Below are 20,134 nucleotides of genomic sequence, written 5' to 3'. Positions count from 1 at the left end.
GTGTGGGTGCGGCCGCCTGAGTCCAGGAGAGGCCGTGGCCAGCCCAAGACCAGGTGCCTGGAGCAGACATGTTGTGCCCAAGATCGCGAATCCGAGAAACCGCCAAGGAGCCGACACCGATGCAAACACACGAGGGTTTATTACAAGCTCGAGCTTGGGTCCAAGGGTACTCGACGCAGCGGAGCAGGGACTTGGACCCCGAGACTAAGCGGGGTAGCAGCTTCATAGGGGCCAGTGGCCCATGGGATACGCAGAAAGTTGCACAGTCCTGTCGGTCCACACGCAGGTGGCCGATTGAATTACCCCTTACCCTATAGGATCCACTTGAGCTGGCCTATTACTTTGGTCAGAATCGCGCGCAGTTTTGGGGGGCACAAAGCGGGGTTACATTGTTATGAGCCGATTTCCGATTAGGATGTGCCCAGCGGCTTGATTCGGGTGGGGCAGCGCCTTGAGCAATAAGCAGGTCATGTGGGGGTGATACAGGAGGTGGCGGGTGCAGCACGAAATGGAGTTAGTCCTGCTCTGCTTGTCCAGGGGTAGGGGATTTTTGTTAAATTTCCTGGGTCCCACAGACAGTGGCGGCTTGCATGAGGCATTCTGTTTTCTGGTCACTCTTGGATGTTTTAAAGGTCAAAGAATCATTTTATGTTTAGAAATGTCAACACCCTATAGTCCAGGCCTGATGTGGACGTGAGCCCTCTCCCCAGGCACAAGCAGGCATGATGCTGGGGAGGGGGCAGCCGGACCTCTAGCACCTCTCGGGCCTTCCAGGCTTGCACAACAGGTTGCCCAGGGGTTCCCATGCTTGCTGGTCTTGGCAGATCTGGCCTGGGGGCCTTTGCACTTGCTGCCCCTCGGTGGAGCACTTGAGATGGCTCCGTTTCATGCTCCAGGCCTCCTCAGGGAGGCCCTCCATCACACCCACCTAAAGAAAGAAGCCAGCCCCTCCATCTCAGAGCAAGCGGGGCCCTTGCCCACCAGGCTTCCTGGGTCCTGTATGAAATGGTCACAATCATAGCTCCACGTCTGCCTAGGATGCAGGCCAGGGACAGCAGGCACACGGCTCCTTGGCAAATGTGTGCTGGACTAATCATGTTCATTTGGAGACACATGAAGCAAATCACAGGGCAAGCTCCCTGACCCCTCTGATTAGGACAGCAGGCTTTCTGTCTCTGCTCTTCTATCCTTGGCAGAATGAGCCCTTTCCAGAAGCCTCGTCTCCCAGAACACGTGCACGGCTCACACCCAAAGTGCCGCTGGCTCCGTGGCCCCGTGGCTCCACGGTGCTGTTGAGCCTCCCGAGAGGCCCCAGTGCGTATCTGAGGCTCAGAGCTGTGGGCTCTATTCCCGAGGACCAGGGTGTGTGGTAGGTGTCGCTCAGCCTGTGGTTTACCCTCTGTCTCCTTTCCGGGTGAGGGGCTAGTAGGAGGGCCAGACGCAACCCCACGTGCCTGCTCCAAGAAGACAGCTGAGGCCCCCAAGGGCACATGGGGTCACAGGAGAGCAATCGGGTGCTAGGGGTGCAGCCCTGGGCAGGACCTGGGCCCAGCCACTCCCACCACCTTCTCTGGGGAGCCCTCAGTCCTGACCCTGAGGGTGGCAGTGGAGGAGGTCAGGTCTGAGAGAGGGACCTGTTTGGGTGGGGCCGTCTTCCTCCAGAGCCACTGCATTCCTGCACGGCTGGGTGCTCACGGAACCCCCTGACTATGGGGAAGTCCCCAGGGGGAGCCAGGCCCTGTGTCCCCATCTTCAGGCTAAGGACCAGCCAGGTGCTGATGCCCAAGAGAGGCCGTGGCCCTGCTCTCCTTTGGGGACCTGGGATGCCCCCACTGCCTCCCTGTGCACGGGAGGAATAGGTGGGCAGGCAGATCACTGTCCTGGCCCTCTGGGTCAGGGAGATAGGCGGGGAACACCCCTACCACGGGTGGAAGGGTAGGATTACAGCAGGTGGTGCAGACTGCTGCTCTGAGAACTTAACTCACGGTTTTTAAACCCAGCTTTAATCGCATCTTTTATTATTTTTTAAAGATTTTATTTATTCATGAGAGACACACAGAGAGAGAAGCAGGCTCCATGCAGGGAGCCTGACGTGGGACTCGATCCCAGGTCTCCAGGATCAGGCCCTGTGCTAGAGGTGGCGCTAAACCACTGAGCCACCCGGGCTGCCCTAATCGCATCTTTTAAAACAACGTACGTGCTGCTTCAGTCATTACTGCAAAAGCAGGAGCCCCGATTCAGCCATGACCCTGATTGGTAGTTCCTGGCTGTGTTGAAATCCCTCATGGCAGCCCAGCAGGCCTTGTCCGCACGCACAGAAATGGGAAGCACCTGACTGTGTTGTGCCCAAGATTGCAACTCCGAGAAACCACCAAGGAGCCGACACCGATGCAAGCGCATGAGGGTTTATTTGCAAGCTGGAGCTTGGGTCCAAGTGTACCCGACACAGCGGAGCAGGGACTTGGACCCCAAGGCTAAGAGGTGTAGCAGTTTTTATAGGGGCCAGTGGCCAATGAGATTGTAACACACACAGAAGATTGCATAGTCATGTCGGTCCACACGCAAGTGGCCAATTGAATTACAATTTACCCTGTCGTGACCGTTTGAACTAGCCTATCACTCTGGTCAGAATTGGCAGGCAGGTTTGGCGGGCAAGAGGTGGGGTTTACATTCTTTGGCGGTTAGGGGTTCCGCATTCCTATATGAGCAGGTTTCCGGTAACGGTGTGCTCAGCGAGTTGGCTAGGGTGGGGGAGGCCTTAGTCCTGCTCTGCTTGTCCAGGAGTAGGGGATTTTTGTTAAATTCCTTGGGTCCCACAACTGGTCTTCTGGAAACCTCAGTGAAGGTAACATGGAAAGATGCCAGGATGCAATGGGCAGCGTCAGCCAGGTGCAGCTGCGTGCTGGCCCACTGAGGACCGGGTCTTGCCATCCAGGCCCCTCAGACCCCGGCCCTTCCCAATGAGGCTCACTTGGCACCGTCTGCTGGGCCCTGCCCCCAGGGTGGCCCTATGACCCAGACAGGTCACCCTGTCACTGTCTGTGAGAAGCATCCAGGTTCTGGGCACACTTGGACCCAAAAGTGAACAAATAAGTCAAGTCCTGCTCTTCACATTCTCAGTGAATGAAGTGGGTTGTTTGGATTATGGAAAGAGAAAAACGAGAGACAAGACAGGTGAGGGCCCCGTCATGGGAGGTGGTCAGCTCCCTGACCCGTGGGTGGGACCCTCTCAGGAGGGGTCTTCATTCTTATCAGTGAAATGGGGCAAAGGGGCATTGTAGGAGGGGCCGCAGTCCTGGGGCAGGGGCAGTGTCCCCACCAGGACGTAGCAGTGAGAGGGCCCCATGGTCTGGGGGGAGCGGTCATCCAAAGAGGGGGCAGCAGAGAGGAGGCCAGAGCCTGCAGGTATACCTGGAATGCAAGCTGGGTCCCAGCAGCCTGCGGGTTTGGGAGTCATGGGCATTTGGGGAGTGAACCCCTAGAGGTGGGATGGGGGCAAGGAAGGGAGTCCCAGGTGTCCCGCTGCAGCCGAGCACTTATGATCACCTCCTGGGGAGACAGCAGGAATCTCAGGCCAACAGGCCACTGGGATCCCCTGCAAGAACAGTTCTGGTGGAGAGTTGGGAGCGAAACGTGATTTGGAGCAAATTTAACAATAACGGGCAGAGCGGACTCAGAGACAAGAGAAGCAAAGATAGAGGCCAAGTAGGTGGAGCTGGAGACAGGGATGCAGACCAGGGTCTCTGAGATGAGGGAAATCACGACATATTTATGCTGATAGAAATTAGTCCATAAACACAAAGAAAAGCGGCAACCACTTGATCTTTTCCGTGTCTAACCATGTTCGCTGTGCACAGAGTCCATTACTCTGCAAACCGGGAAGGATTACAGAGCCTGTCCAGGGGGGCAAATGCCCTGGGCTCCAGCCCCTGGACGTCTTGGCCTGTCCGCTCCTACGGTGCTTAACCTGGACCCCTCCCCTCCTGTGGCTCCAGACCCCCAAACCCCTCCCTGCCTGTGGTTCCAGACCCTCCACCCCCTCCCCCTTCAAGCATGTCCACAGTCCAGAGCTGGTCTTGCCCCACTCACGCTGTGGCAGAAGTGGTTTCCAAACTCAGTGGGATCCTGTCTCTCTTCACAAACGGAGTCGTGCAAGGCCACTTCACATAGGCACTGTACAAGCACACACACACATGCGTTCTCACACATGTACACATGTGTACACTGGTGCAGGGTCACATGCATGGGGTTGCCAAGATTAAGACAGATTTCTGACTTTGCTCTGAAAAACCATTTTAGCAGCCCTTGACTTGCACTTCCCCCCAGCAGCCTGCAGGAGCCCCAGGTGCTGGGCCCTGGAGGCTTTATTCACCCCTCACCCCCAGGGTTTGGAAAATCAGTGAGATCTTCCTTCCTGCACAGCGCCCCCGTCTCTCCTCAGCACAAATGAATCATAATTCAGGATCTGCTAGAGTTCATTGAAGCTGATGATCACGTTGATGTTCCTGGACCTGGTTCAAACCATCTGGCTACTAGGGTGAGAGAGGTCCTGTCTCCCAACTGGCTTCCATGATGGGCACACATAGCCTCACACACATGTGTGCACATAAATGTGCAAGTACACACATGAATGCATGCACACACAACACCATGTACACTCATATGGCTTCCTGTGGGTGCGCGCCCCCATGCACGCATGCACACGCCAGCACAATTACACCCACACACACAGTTTGCATGGACGGTAATGAAAGAGAAAAGCAGGTGCCTTTGGAAGCACCTTACTTATTGCTGCCAACGTAATTTCCAACTGAATTTGTCATGACATCTGAAGGTAAAGACAGAAGATGTGTGTGTGAATATGTACTATACACTTCAAAGCGTACACATGAGAAGTGGAAGCTTCCACCTGCCGCCTGCCTCCTTCCCTTTCAGTTAAGGGTTGGGGCACTATCAAAACCCTGTGTCCCACATGCCGGGAGACACAGGCATGCCCTGTTCGGCCTGGGTCCTATCCAGAGTGTGTTTTGGGGTCCCTTCAAGGCAGCCCCAGGAGCCTGTGCTCTTAGCAGCTGCAGCACGTCAAACCTGCCAAGTCTGATGCAACCTCACCTGTGCTCCCCTTTCCTTTCAGGTTCCCTATAATAGCCTGGTTCTGCACATAGCTGGTTGTAGGGGCTCGGAGATGGAACACTTTGACAGTGATCCATTTGCCATGGCTCTCAGATGCTGTGGCCTGAGAGTCCTCCCCCACCCCCAGCTGTGTGATTAGCAAGGAAAGGGCGTTGGCTGTCCACGACTTGGCTCAGCCTGCCCGTCATCCCACGTGGTCAGAAGCTCTGGGAGCTCAGTGGCCACTGCCCACCATGCTGGCCTCCTGCACATGGGGCCCGTTTCTCTGTCCTCCTGGCAGGGGCCAGAGGCTGCCTATCCCCTGCAGTCCTCTTCTTTGCTTCCGTTCTCCATCACCATCACCATCATCACTGTGACAGCCACTAGCCACGTGTGGCCATTTAAACTTAAAAATTAAAACTAAGTAAATGGGGAAGTTCAGGAGTTGGAGGGTCTCCCCATATTTCAGTTCACGTGTGGCCATGCTGGGCAGCTCAGACGTGGCCCAGGTTCCATCCACCAGGTAAGAATTGGGTCAGCAGCCGCCGCGCCCGCATTTATGAAGAAGAGCACAAGAGATTAGTGCCCTGACTCCCTGCCCAAGAGCAGAGACCACAGGTCTTGCTCTGCTTGGAAACAAGGACGTTTGCTGTGAGGGAGCCACGCCGAGGTGCGGCCAGGGGCTGGGAAGCCCTTCCTTTGCCTCTGTCAGTGCACCAAGCACGTCTGCCTCACGGGGCTGCAGGTGGGATGGTGGTACTCAGGCTTCGGCACAGGTGGAGAAGAGATGCCAGAGGCAGACACAGGAGGGAGGAGCCTGATAAGCAGGGTCAGGACGGGAGAAGGGGGCCAGTTCTTGGACCCCTGCGCCCCAGTGCTTCAGCAGAGCCTGAGGCAGGTCATGAGGAGATTCTAGAAGTTTCTCTGCACGGCCCTGACTTCTGAGGGTGGTGCCTGTATGTCCCTGGGGAGCAGTTCATTCCATGATCATAAAGAAATGGCTGACAGTACACGTCTTTTTTTTTAATGTATTTAAGGGATTGATGTGATTGTTAGGATCTTTTTTATTCATAACATACTAATTACTGTCATAACTACATCTAAGTGCACAGGTCAGTAGTCCAAAGCCAGATTAGAAATCAGCCTTTGAAAAATCGAGAAGATGCTCGGTTTTATCGTGTGCTGCGCAAGCTTGCGTGGGCCAGGGTGGGTGAGCTCCCAGTGATCCGTGCGTGCTCCTGCCCCACGGCCAGCCATCACACAAATCCCAGGTACATTCACAGTGATTCACCTGGATATCGTAGGTTCGGCTTTCTGAGTTCATTTTGTCACATATTGATGTGGGGGGAAACCTGGAATATAAAGAACATGAAGATGCCAGGATTTCAGGTTTTTCACAGAAATTCCTGCTCTTTTGGTTGTGAAGGAAGGAGAGGTGAGGTCAGTGCTTTGTGGTAAAGGGCCGCTCGGCCGGCGCCCACGCACCTTCGGCTCACCGTGTGCATATGCCCGAGCGATGGCAGCCCTGGTGGGAAACCATGGGACTCAGGACAGATGCGTGACTGTTGGGTGCAGGACAGTTTTCAAAAGGCGCTTGGAGTTTTTTTCACCGTTTTGCTTTCTGGGATGAAACACTGACCAGGATTAGGTAAACATGGCACAGAAACACTATCGTAGCAGGGCAAGGTTTTGAATCCTGAGAAGAGAGAAGAAACAGCCGGGAAGCTCAGGATGGAGAGAGCTCAGGGATCATCCACGTGCTGGGTGCTCCAAGCTGGGCACACGGGCAGAGAAACGCACCCATGACCTTTCCTTACAGAGGAAGACAAGGTCTCTTTGACATCGGCTGACGTCCAGAGACCAGTGTCAGACCGTGGGGTGAGGGGGGAGGGGAGGGGGAGAGAGAGAGAGAGAGAGAGAGAGAGAGAGGGGAGACCATGCCAAGGTCCATGGGGCCCAGCAGGGGTGGCTCCTGTCTGAGGCCAGGCTCCCGCTGCTCTACCCATCGCCCCCGTCATCTCCACCCGCCCCAGCCACCTGCCTGACCCCTGGCGGGCCCAGCTCTCAGGGACCCCGTGGTCCTGCAGGGAGGGAGGTCTTCCGCCTGACAGCTGTCCCACCACAGGCCAAGAGTGGTCTGGGATGCGTGGCCGCGGCTGACTATCCTGCAGCCCCCCCCAGCCCCGCCTTGTCTCCTATGGTCCTCCAACCAGGCTGAGCCGGCCTCCTCCGGGTGGCTCTGAATGCTCCCCATCACCCTGACCCTGACACTGGCAAGACGTCCAGTATGGCCGTGGTCCCTTCCCGCCTCCAGCTGCAGGCCGTGAGCTCCAAGCCAGCAGTAGCTGTGGGTGCCAGGAAACGCCCGGCCTGGCTGCTCTCCCTCCTCAAACTCTTCACCTTCTCTGTTTCCACGCAATCGACTAGGAGGCCTCCTGACTCATTGTGACCTATAGGTGCTTGAACTGCAGAAAACATTGCTCCGAGATGTGGACGACTTAGCAGCGTGGGGCCCTTGGGCGCGTCCACCCTGAGGCCCAGGCCATGCCCTGGGGAGCAGCTGCCACACCCCCAGGAGACTCACGGGTGCCACGCGGTGACTCTCCAGGGCCTCAGGAGCTCTCCGCTCCAAGGTGAGGAGGCCATGGCTCCACCAGGCACAGGGTGCTGCGTGGCCCAGTGCTCACCCATGGGCACACTGACCCTGGGGCCCTAGATGACAGCAGCCCCACACTGGAGGCAGGGGTGAACAGTCACTCGTACATCTATTCTTCTGCATTAGGGGGATGGACACACATGGAGAACACCACATGAGATCAGCAGCAGAGACTGTTCATTCAGAGCTCCCTGCAGCTCTTGGGGGGGCCCTGACACAGGCACTGGCCAGGGATGGCTCTGGGGGGGACCTGACACAGGTGCTGACTGGGGTCAGCTCTGGGGGAATCTGACACAGGCACTGGCCAGGGATGGCTCTGAGGGGGACCTGACACAGGTGGGACCTGACCGGGATAAGCCCTTGGTGGGGAACCCTGACATAAGCACTGGCCAGGGTCAGCTTGGGGGTGGGGGACATGACACAGGCACTGGCTGGGACACGGGGGCAGCTAACTAGAGCAAGTCCCGTGGGATGGGTGAGGGAAGCACATGGGCTTTCTCTGGTGGGTCCCAGGTTGGAAGCAGGACAAAGCTTGGGGAAGCGCAGTTACTAGACACATCCTAGCCGTCAGGGGCAGGTGGCCCCGGGGAGGGGAGTGTCTGGCCTCCAGGGTATTCTGCTGAGACAGCAGTCACCTTCCTGCAGGGTGACTTCTGGACGGCTGCCCAGCTGTCTGTGCTGCGGCCCACACTACGGGTTTTCTGGGCTGGTTGCTGCAGGTCCTGGGCCAGAGGTCTGTTTTTAGATACACCTGGCCGTTGTCCGTCTGTATATTCCATCTTTCGGTGGCAATAGTAACAAAGTTTGATGTCTTTAAAGGTATTTGTGACCATGATTAGGGGGACAGTTTTGCTGCTGGAGGAAAGAAGCCTGAAAGCCGTGGGGCTGGCGGAGGGCGATGGATGGTGCATGAGTGCAGGCAGGGGCCTGGGGCAAGGACCCTGGCAGGCAAGGGACGGGTGCAGGTCAGCGGACATCTGGCTCCTGAGCCCAGGACTCAAGTGCCCAGGAGTGCAGGGACTCTGCCCTCTGTGGGCTGTGGGAATCAGGAAGGGGAGCAGTGGTCCCCTTTCAGTGCTGGGCAGGGGTAAACCCAGGGCCCCTGTGGTTGGGGTGGCATGGGGAGCAGGCATGGCGGGAGACAGCAGGGTGCATCTGTGGGGGGTGTGATCAGTGTCATGGACGAGGCTCTCAGATCAGACCCTCAGGTGCTGTCAGCTTCCAGGAGGTTCAGGAGCAAAGGAGCAAAGGGCTGGTAGCAGCCACCAGAGATGTCATGTGACTCAGTGCTCTCCCCAGTGCAGGCAAGGACAGAGGTGGCTCGGGATAACCTCAGGGGATCAGTCCTTCCCAGGGTACCCCAGCTCAGCTATGGAGCCCGGCAAGGCCCCCCCTCCTGTCTGGCCTATGAGGGGTCCTGTGATCCTGTCCCCACTCATCCAAGTGGTGGGGTCACTAAGCCCCGATTTAAAAGAAAGACAGAGAAGTAAGCCTGTGGTTTGTCAGTGACCATCATTTTCATATTGTCTTTCTCCGGAGAAGCCTGTGGTCCCTCAGGGATGGAAAACCCACTGCCCTGCGCATTTGCTAACTTAAAACAACTAGGTCAGGCCCCCTGGTGGGACGCTCAGGCTGGGGCGATGGTGGGGGCTCTGCCCATGGGGCTGGGCCTCAGGGAGCGGGTGTGGCTGGGCTACTCCTGTGCTGGGAAAGTCTAGAAGGAGCTCAGGGAAGGCGGGGGCCCAGCATTAAAGGATTTGCCCCAAGCTGGACTGTCTTAGGACCAGCTGTCCTCCTGGCTTTTACAGGATAGGACCCCCTTCTGAGACCTCCACCACCAGCAGGCAGGATTCCCAAACACCCCATCCAGGAGGGAGGGAAGGGGGAGGGGTGGGGGAAGAGAGAAGGGGTGGGCTCCCTGAAGCAGTGCAGCCCTTAGGTGGGCAAGTCCACACATTCCCCCGGGGGGGGGGGGGCACCCTGGGCACCCAGGTCAAGAGCAGCACCCACCTGTGGCCACAAGAGGGCACGGTCAGAATGCATTCTTAGTCCCTGCAACGGGCTCCTGGGGGTTCTTGCAACTGGCACCCTGCATGCCCCAAACCACACACAGGGCCAGTGTGGGGCACAAGCCGCTGGGGAAGCTGCCCTCCAGGAGGTGTCTCCCGAGAGCCCTGCAGCCCTGTGGAGGCCTCCAGAGGAGGTGGACAGGGTGTGGGGTGGAAGGGGTGCAGGGCGGGGGAGAGGGGTGCTGCCCGGGACCCTGCCTGGCCCTTCTGCTTCTGGGAAGCTGCGTCCCCCCAGTATCTAGGACCTGCAGAGGCAGCACCCTCCGGTGCCCTGGGACTTCTTCCCAACCGTCTCTCTCAGATGTCACCAGGGTGCACCCCGTCATTGTCTACCTGAGTGCTCACCTCCACCCCCTCCCGCCGACATGATGGCCACCACCCTGCAGGCTGCCCTGCCCAGACTCACTCCCCCCTGCATTCCCCACGTCCCCTGAGCTCCCCGCCCCCACACCCCCTCCCCATGCCCCCTGTACCCCCTGCATCCCATGCCTTCCTGCCCTACATCCCCTGTGCCCCACATCCCCATCCCCCACCTGCCCCCTCACCACATCCCTGGCCCCCCCCACTCCGCTCCACCAGAACATCACCTCGTTGTGAGCCTGGGGTCAGCTGATTCTCACGTGCCCACAACCCCCTCCTTAGTCTCAGTTGCCTGCAGGCCGTTCAGGCCTGAGGTCCAACACCCCCCTTTCCACCATGTCTGACCTCCTCTGGGCTCTTCTGGGACAGAGGCTCAGTCACAGGTGGCATCTCGGGTCACAGAAAGCCCTCAGGGCTTGTGTGTAGGACCAGCCTCATAGGGTGGCCCTGCACCAACAGCAGCAGTGGGGGGCTCGTGACCCCACCAAAGCATCCTGAGCCTGAATTTGCACTTTCAGCAGCTCTGGGAGCCCGGTGCATGCTGCAGTTTGAGATGCAGAATGCCTGTCCCTCCGTCCCTCTGCTATCCCTGGCACAGCCACTCCCTGCCCAGGCTTTATCGGCCCTGTAATCCTGACTTATGTTTGCACCTCCACCCACCCCCACTCTCTGACTAGCAAGCGATTGAGCAAGTGTAAACAGGTGAGTCCCCCACCTCCCTGTCGGGTCTGGGGTCTGTGGAACTCGATGCAGCTTGGCCAGGAACCAGACAGATGGGATGCAGCTGACAGCAGACCTGACGTCCGGGGACTGCCCAGCCCTTGCCTCCAAACGGTTCTCAGGCTGCTCCCTGCTCCTGCCCCGTGATGGGGAGGCTGCGCCCACACGACCGGGCTGTGTGCCTGGCCACCAAGGCCACCCAGGTGTCAGAGAGGGCACCAGTGAGTGGCTGAATCCCAGAAGCAGAGTTTCCGTGAGCTCTGTGCCTCTTTTGACGGTTGGGGCCGAAAGTGAGCTATTCAGCCTCACTCAGCTGCTGGGCAGCTGGCCAGGGCGGCCCGTCCAAGCCAGCGGACTTCGGGGCTGGAGGCAGATGTCTGTGTCTGCTGGGCCGTGTGTACTATGGGTGCTTCCGTGTGGCTGCCAGCTTCTGAATCATGCGCCCTGCGCCTCCCACTGCCACCACCTTCATCGCCACCAGCCCGAGGCCTGGAGTGCCGGGCTCCCTGGGGGGGGGTGGGGGTCCTCAGAGATGCAAGCATGAGCTGCCCTGTCCCCAGGCTGAGTAAGGTCAGAGACCCATGGGTGGGGGCCAGAAGCAGGATCCACTCTGAGTCCTTTCCCTCGGTGGGTGCAGCTAGGACCCTTCTCCGTGAGCTGGGGGTGTAGCTGGGGACCCTTGCGCTGCTGGCCCCAGCTGCTGGGCAGCACAGAGTGCAGGGCCTTGCTCTGTGGCACCAGTTGTGTGGGCACCAGGGAGGCTAGGAAGGTGTCCACGTCCTGAGGTCACTCTGCTGCATAAGTCTGTGCTCCTGTGGGCCAGCATCCAGGTGGGGCGGCAGGCGACACAGGTATGCAGGGGGCGTCCCCTGGGCCCCAGGATGGGTCCCAGCATGTAGGCAGCCTTGCTGTCTGCTCCTGGGGTCTGTCTCCCTCAGCATGTCCTCCAACAGCCAGGAGTGGTGCAGGGACCCCCAAGAACCAGGGCTCCTGCCCAGGGTTGGGAGGGGTGGGACAGGGCTGCTCTAGGGCACAGTGTAGACCTAGCCCGGGAGGCAGTTTGGAGGTTCTCCCCAGCTGTGCTCATCTGCTGTGTGACTTTGGACAAGCAACTCAGCCTCTCTGAGCCTCCATTCCAGGACTCTGAGCTGGAGAGATGGTGGTCCCTACATCATGGGACCATGGTGAGGATTAAAAGAAGTACATCTGCCCTTGGCAGCCCAAAAGCACAGGAAATTCCCCTCCTAGAAAGAGGGTCCCAGCCTGGCCTGGGGAGGAGCCCAATGACTGGGCATGTGCTGAGGAGCAGCAAGATGAACTCAAGTTAATGTCCAATTGCTTTGTGTGAACATACGACTTAAGCAGGCTCAGCATGCAGCCCACTGTGGGGCTAGAACTCAGGAGCCTGAGATCAAGACCTGAGACCAAGAGTTGGACACTCAACCTACAGAGCCACCTGGGCACCTCTTCCCCTTATATTTCATTTGTATTTTATTTATTTATTTTTTTAAATTTGAGCTGTTGGTAACTTGGGTTTCTCTGCTATATTCTCATCAATGCCTGTTTGTGATGCTGGTCTTCCGATTACAACTGTGACAGTATGGAAGGGACACGGGGAGTGGGACTGAGGCCCTGGGCCCGCCCTGGCCTGGACGGTTCCCCGGCCCTGCCCGTGGCCTGCACTGACCCCCAAACGGGCATTTGCATAAACACGAACACTCGGTTGAGGGCATTGGGCCCAGCACGGGGCCCAGCATGGTGGGAACGGGTGTGTTTGGGCTGCAGGAGAGAACGTCCGGGGTTTGGAAGCTCCAACCAGGTGTGGCGTTCCAAGATCCAATGTGGGATAGCAAAGGGAACCTACCCATCACCCATTGCGGACCATGGAGAGTCCCCACCAGTATCAAAGCTCCATCCCAGGGAGAAAGTGAGACACAGAGTCAGGCCTCGCTCTCTGAAATGAGAAGAAGAGAGCAACAGTGAGAATCCTGTCTCCACACACTGATGGGTTTGCAGAAGTGACCATTGACCCTCCCAACAGCCCCAAGAGGGGAACACTATTTTGGCATCTGTTTTTGGAGGAAAGGAAATTGAGCTGACCCATGGTGCCTCAAGGAGTCACCCCAGAGTGCGCTCCCGTTGCCAGCCCCCATGGCAGTGCCCCTCCTAGAGAATGGGGTGGATTCTGGTGGTCTGGTGGCATGCACAATGAAAACGAGTGTCTCTGGGCTCTCCGTTCCCTTCCACTGTGGGAAGGGTGAGAGCCCAGGTGAGTCTCAGCTCAGGGCTTCCCAGGATGCGTGGACCCCTCCAAGGAGGGTGTGTGCTGGCCGGTTGGGAGGTCTCAGCCCCTGTGTCCACCTGCTGTGGACAGAGCTCACACAACCGCCTGAGATGCTGTTTCCTCCCGTCCCTGCCGTGGCCCCAGCTGAGCCCCTGGGACAGAACTAGGGCTGCCCCACATTGGCTAAGGGCTGACTCCACTTAGGCCAAGACCTGCGTGGGTCTCCCTGGAGGGAGCGTGTGCCCGCAGCGGCCGGGGCTCCCTGGACTCCCACATCTGGCCGAGGACAGGCGCTCAAGTGACAAACTGACCTTCCCTAAAAAAAGAGCTAAAGCAGCTCCGATGACAGGTTGGGTGGGGTGCCCCCCCACAGCTGTGAAATGCCATTGATCATGGCTTCTTGCTGTGTGTGCCCGAGGGGCTCTGTCGCCCAGCAGGAAGGCTACTCTGGCTGAAAGCGGACCCCGTCAGCGTGTTTACCTTACAGAACCGGATTACCACGGGCAGGTGGAGCCCCGCATCAGGTGTGGGCGAGCACGCAGAGCAGCAGCACCCGGCTCTGTGCACCACTGTCCGCCCCATTCAACCTGAGTGAGGACACGCGGACGGCCCCGCTGTGTGACGTAGAGCCGGCCCAGCACGCCCAGGCCGGACCATTGCCTGCTCCATGTCATTCTGATTTTCACTTGAACCCAGAAGTGCCTTCCTCACATTTGCTCAGACTTGAAATTAGCAATTGGAGTCAGCACCTGGGCGTGCCCGCTCCCCTCCACGGGGATTGGCGGCGGCGCCGCTGCTGGCGCTGCGCGATTGGCGGGTCGCGGAGCTGCCCGAGGGCGAGGGCGGGACCGTCTCCACTGTGACTCCGCTCCGCGGGGCCGAGGCAGGCCAGGCCGGGTGGGGTTGTGGTTCCACGGCCTCGGCGTTCTCTGCGGCGCCGCGTGCTGCTGATGCGAGGAGCCGTTTCTGGCCTCCCGTTTCCAACAGAGGCTTGTGAGCCTGCGGACACCTTGGGAGGTTCCCCCAACAGTGTGGCCACACCATCAAGAGCGATTTCATAACATGGACACACATAGGGACCTCAGATGCCAGGACTCATGTGACGTACGGGTCCTAAACTTGTTTGGAGGACTTAGCCGCCTGGTCAACCCAGAAGGGCAAGTGGTCGGCTCTTAGGGTGGAATGGAGGTGCCTGAGCTCCGGGAGGGGGTCTCCTGGGTCTCTGCACGGTGAGAAGGCCGGCGTGGGGCTGGGGGTCTCCGCAGCATGCAGGATCTTTAGATAAGAACAAGTTCTGGAAATTGCCCGGACTCACAGAAATGCTGCAGTCGGCTCGGACGCTTCCTTGGCGTGGGTTTTACCATGCAGCGCAGAAGCGGCCCAAGGATTATAGGAGGCATCGTTCTAGCGTAAGGTCTTCTCAGAGCTCCCACGAAAGCCTGGGATCCTGCTGCACGCGCTAACTGCAGATCTCTCTCCTCGTTTCAGCTTACAAGATGCTGGCATTGGATTCATCCTGGTCATAGACCGAAGGCAGGACAAATGGACCTCCGTGAAGGCATCCATCCTGAGAATAGCAGTAAGTGTGGGTGCCCGGGCTCTGTGACGCCTGCCTCTGCTCGTCCCCTGTGCCAGGAGACAGCAGTGGGTCTGTCTGGCTGGCAGCTCGTGTTCTGAGGACCAAGGCTGCATGGTGCACTGGCCTCAGGGGCCAAGGTAGGGCCAGGGGCCGCGAGGGAGCCCACGCCTCCCTGGGCTGCTGAAGTCGCTGGAGCATGCGCGTCTGTGTGTGCATGGGCATGTGTGTGCATGTGCGTGTGTGTGTGTGTGTGTGTGCGAGTGTTCTGTTCTCAGATGCGTTCACTCTTAGTGGGCTTGTTAAGATTTAACAACAGTTCCCCCGACTGGGTCGTCTCTGACTGCTGAGTATGAGCAATGCTGAGGAGGGGTATGTGGTCCTTCTGACATGGGGCTCGAGCTCCCGTGTCAAGCAGAGTCTTCAGGCTACAAGTTTGAAATTGCGTTGAACAGCTTTTGCTAATTGACCCTCTCCTTTCCAGAAGGGCTGCTGACCCTCTAGTTTTCCAACTAACCCAGAGGCCTCGGCCCTCCTTGCCTCCTGCCGGCTCCAGGGACCCCTGAGGCCCCTTACCCGCACAGAGGGTGGCTGCCCTATGCTTCCTGCTGGGGCTGTTTTTAACCTGCAGCAATGATTCAAGAGGGAAGTCAAGTAAGCAGCTTCTGCCCTGCCACGAGCTCCCTGTGCAGCGCTTCACCCATGCTCCCTCACGGCAGCCGGAGACTCATGGCAGGAGGGGGACCGGAGCAGGCATGGCTGGTCACTGGCTGGGACAGCTCTGCTGCTCCCAAGCATTTCTTAAAAACTGAACCCTCGACAGAGTAAAATCCTCAAAACCTCTTCTTCTGGGTCGTGTGTGCAAACTATCTTTGGTTCCTGACCTCTGAGAGGCCAGTGGGCTGTGGTTGCGGGTGGAATGGAAAGACTACCCCCTTCCCTACGTGGCCTCGTTATCCTCCTAACAGTTAAAGGCTTGGCGTCTGCTCTTTTCTTACAACTGCATCGTTTGGGTGCAAACCTGTCCCTGTGGTTCCACCTTGTCCTTCTGAAAAAATGTCCCTGCAGCATCCAGTCCCTGCAGCCTGTCCCTCATCCCTGCCCCCACACATCTGTCCTATCCCTCGTTCCCGCCCCCCCCACACATGTCCTGTCCCTCATCCCCACCCCCACACATGTGTCCTTCCCTCGTCCCCGCCCCCACACACATGTTCTGTCCCTCGTCCCCACGTACATTTGATATTTCATCAGCAGTTAATAGCCAGTGTGTCCATTTCACTACTTCAAATTTTAAAATAAACAAGCATGTGACGTCACATGGCAAGCTAAATCAAGAATTAAATTGTAAGAACCATATGGTCACATGCACGATAGACTTAAGACAACCATTTAAAATCAGGAAGTGAAGGATCCCTGGGTGGCGCAGCGGTTTGGCGCCTGCCTTTGGCCCAGGGCGCGATCCTGGAGACCCGGGATCGAATCCCACATCGGGCTCCCGGTGCATGGAGCCTGCTTCTCCCTCTGCCTGTGCCTCTACCTCTCTCTCTCTCTCTCTCTGTGACTATCATAAATAAATAAAAATAAAATAAAATAAAATCAGGAAGTGAGTCCTGGGTTGAATACCAAGACTTCCCAGTCAAGTATGTCGCTGTTTAAGAAGGTAATAGTGTTATAGTAACAACATTCTTCAAATTTAAATAATCTCTCCAGGTCTTCTACGTCTCTAGCTTGATCTAACTCATGCTCAGACGCATCATGATGTGGTGGACACAGGCGTCAGACCCTTTGCCGTAAGGGTCACAGGTGTCTCCTCTCTGCACACATGCCTCCCCCAGGAGGGCCCCTGCCCCAGCCCTGCAGATGGCCTCTGCTCCTTGCAGCCTTCCCCCTCCCCCTCCCACCTCCTGCTCTGGGAGGCACAGCCACTCCTGCTTACTCACCATGGGTTCCTCGAAGTTGGGTCAAGCTTATGGCAGGCACCCAGCCCCGGCCCTGGACAAAATAGGTTCACTGTGAATGTCTCTCAAGGCCATCAGCTGCTCCTGGTTAGAAACAGGAGAGTCCCCAAATACAAGATAGTTCTTCAAGAAACAGGTAAATTATTTTTAAGAACTGAGGTAGCCTGCGAGTGAGTGCAGCCTGTGGCTGAGCCGAGTGGCCCAGAGCAGACCTGCAGGAGCCAGGGATGCAGCGCTCTCCGCCTGCCAGGGGCAATCCCAGCTTCCTTTGTCACCGATGTTATAACCAGGTGGATTTCTAAAGCATGCTGGCTCACCCTTAAAATTTTGTTTTGTGAAAATCATAACTGAAAAGCTGGTGTTTGAGATTTAATATTTACACAAATTTGTACACAATAAAAATAGTTTTTATTTATTTTTTTTATTTTTTTGAATTTATTTATTTATTTATTTATGATAGTCACAGAGAGAGAGGCAGAGACACAGGCAGAGGGAGAAGCAGGCTCCATGCACCGGGAGCCCGATGTGGGACTCGATCCCGGGTCTCCAGGATCGTGCCCTGGGCCAAAGGCAGGCGCTAAACTGCTGCGCCACCCAGGGATCCCCAAAATAGAAGTTTTTAAAATCTCTTTTTTCCTATAAGCCTTGAGGTTCCCCACGACTGGTTTGGAAACCCCAGAAGTTAATATTTTTTCAGCATACTTGTCAAAAATTCTCTTTAACTCCAATTCTTTGTATTATATGAATATACTGGTCACATGAATGCCCTAAAATCTGTGCATGCCTTTAGCATGTTTAAGAGTCTGGTACGTGCTGTGCTGTCCTGGGATTGGGGCGTTGGAGATATAAGCGGGGCATAAGCAGGAAGTGTCCAGCCAGGTGGGGTGCAGACAGCTGACAGACACTGGGATTGGGGTGTGATCAGAGCTGGCCAGCATGCAGGGATACGGAGGCAACGCCAGGCAGTCCTGCAGGGAGGCCAGGAGGCCGCAGGCCAGGCCCTGTCGTTGTGTGCATGTGCCATCTGGGAACCGGCTGTGGGATGTGGCGGACGACACAGCTCTGTGGTGGGGATGGGAGATGGGAGACAGAGCTGGCAGGCTTGTCCCCGTGCAGGAGGGCAAGGTGGGGAGAGAGCTGACCCGCTGACACGGTCACCCGGGGCTGTGAAGCCAAACTTCCAGCTTCAGCTGGAGGGGCTTTGGGGAAGCTACCACCTAGCTTCAGCAGACCAGCACCCTCTAAAGGGTTTCCACTCCTGCACAGGTACTCCCCGTGCACACCTCCCGCCCCCCCAGGACCTGGGCAGCAATACACTGCAGGCGGTGTGCCAGTTCTGTGTCTCTCCAGACGTGCATGGCCGTCCGAGCGAGCTGCGGTGCTTACGTGACAGGCCATAGCAGGGGCAGGGTGCTGTGTGTAGCCGCCTGGTGTGCCAGCTCAGAAGCAGAGACTTCCTTGTTTTGAGGTGCTCTGCTTTCTGCTCGGATGCCTTCCGCTTGGCTTGGAACAGAAAAACAAGGAGCCAAAGTGCAGAGCCCCTAGAATCAGGTGTGCCGGGTATCCTGAGCCAGCTCTGAGGGTGTTGGGGACGATGGGCGTGCCCGCCTGTCACCGTCCTGGTCACAGCAGGTGGACAAAGCTGCAAACATGGAGACACGGTGCCAAGGACGCAGATGAAGGCATCTTCTGGAAAATACCTAAGTGTACCATTCTAGGGCTCTGTGTCCCAGCTTAGCCCAGCTGTGCATATGTGTGCACGTGCATGTGCATGTGAGCCGTTGAGGGTTTGTGGTAGTGCGTGTGTCTACTGTGAGCCAGCCTGATTTGAGCTCAGCGTGTCCCAGACCTGCTGCTGAGCAAGGGCCCAGGGGAAGGCGCTGTGTGCGGTAAGAATGTGGTTTTCACCTGTAAGGCCAGTGCCACTGTGAGTGCAGAAAATGTACAACACCATGTGTCCAGGGGTGCAGTGTCTTTAGGTCATCCAGTTAGTATTGCACACGTGGCAAAATAACATTGCATCAAACAGCTCGTGCGTTCCTACTCTGTGCTACTTACTAGAGTCTGAGCATGAAGTGCTGAGCGCTGATGGAGGTGAGGACAGGAGCAGTGTGAGCGCCAGGAGGGCTTCCCCATGGAGGTGATGCTGGATGAGTGTCAGAGGGGGAGGGGAAGTTGTCTAGCAGAGAGAGGATGATGAGCAAACCCCTTGGGGTATGAGCAGAGGCAGGAGGCCTGGGGGTGCAGGGGGTGAGAGACAGGTTAGCAGGCGGTGGCATGTCCTGCTCCAGCCTCACCCAGGAGTTGGGAGCAGGGTGGGTTGTGCACAGCAGCCACTTGGGAGGTCCAGCCCTGACCAAGGCATGGCCAGCCTTCTCAGAACCAGTTTGCTTGGTGCCCAAGTACTTAGGCAGTTTAGAGGAAGTGGACACGCATGCTGAGCAGGCAGTAGCCAGAGGGGACAGGGCTGTGCGTACACTCGCCCTATGTTGTGGTCACCATGCTGCAGGGAGAGAAGGGACCAGGTCGCTCACATGGGGCAAGGTGGCTGGAGGTTGTCAGCCCTGCACACCAGTTGGTAGGTCCCGGCACGCCAGCGGGTGGGGGTGCCAGTCCACACAGAGTGTTCCGGAAGGGAAGGTGGGCATCCCACAGCGCACCACCGAGAGTACTCTGTATCATGCCAGGCCTTCCTGCAAGTCACACCCTTCCTGTGGATTGTTCATTGAGGTGTCTGTTTCTTCCTTTTTTTTTTTTTTTAAGATTTTTATTTATTTATTCTTTATTTTTTTTTTTAATTTTTTTTTTTTATTTATTTATGATAGTCACAGAGAGAGAGAGGCAGAGACATAGGCAGAGGGAGAAGCAGGCTCCATGCACCGGGAGCCCGACGTGGGATTCGATCCCAGGTGTCCAGGATCGCGCCCTGGGCCAAAGGCAGGCGCCAAACCGCCGAGCCACCCAGGGATCCCTATTTATTCTTTATTTTTAAGATTTTATTTATTTATTAATGAGAGACACACAGAGAAAGAGACAGAGACACAGGCAGAGGGAGAAACAGGCTCCAGGCAGGGAGCCCGACGTGGGACTCGATCCCAGGACTCCAGGATCACGCCCTGGGCTGAAGGCGGTGCTAAACCGCTGCGCCCCCCCGGGCTGCCTGAAGTCTGTTTCTTCCTGGTGTTTGTAACGGTCCCTGACACCTACTGAGGGGGTTGTTAGAGGCCGCGTCCTGAGCCCCTGCCTCTGGGCCTCATGGCCAGGGCTGCGGGAGGCCTGTGCTTACCGCCGACCTGCAGAGTCACGCCCTCCTGCGGTCACACCCTGGGGTACTGAGTGCACAGCGTGTGCTGGATTTTTGGCCATCATCAGCCAGACTGAGCTGCTCCATCTTCTGGT

General features: G+C 57.3%; 1 protein-coding gene across 14 annotated transcripts in view; it reads left to right on the top strand.

Annotated features, from left to right (window-relative positions):
• Positions 1-20,134, top strand: part of MCF2L (MCF.2 cell line derived transforming sequence like) — a 133,210-nt gene that overhangs the window by 83,907 nt on the left and 29,169 nt on the right. For 13 of the 14 annotated variants that reach the window (XM_077854904.1, XM_077854902.1, XM_077854896.1 and 10 more), the window contains one exon: positions 14,690-14,780. In XM_077854904.1, coding sequence (XP_077711030.1) covers positions 14,690-14,780 — 91 coding nt within the window. Of the gene's footprint in view, positions 1-14,095; positions 14,431-14,689; positions 14,781-20,134 lie in introns of those variants that run through there. The other variant, XM_077854911.1, reaches the window with a different exon arrangement.

Source organism: Canis aureus, chromosome 17 (genome assembly GCF_053574225.1).
Source record: "Canis aureus isolate CA01 chromosome 17, VMU_Caureus_v.1.0, whole genome shotgun sequence".
Classification (NCBI taxonomy): Eukaryota; Metazoa; Chordata; class Mammalia; order Carnivora; family Canidae; genus Canis; species Canis aureus.
Note: the sequence above shows the minus strand (reverse complement) of the source record. Positions and strands in the feature narration are given on the sequence as shown.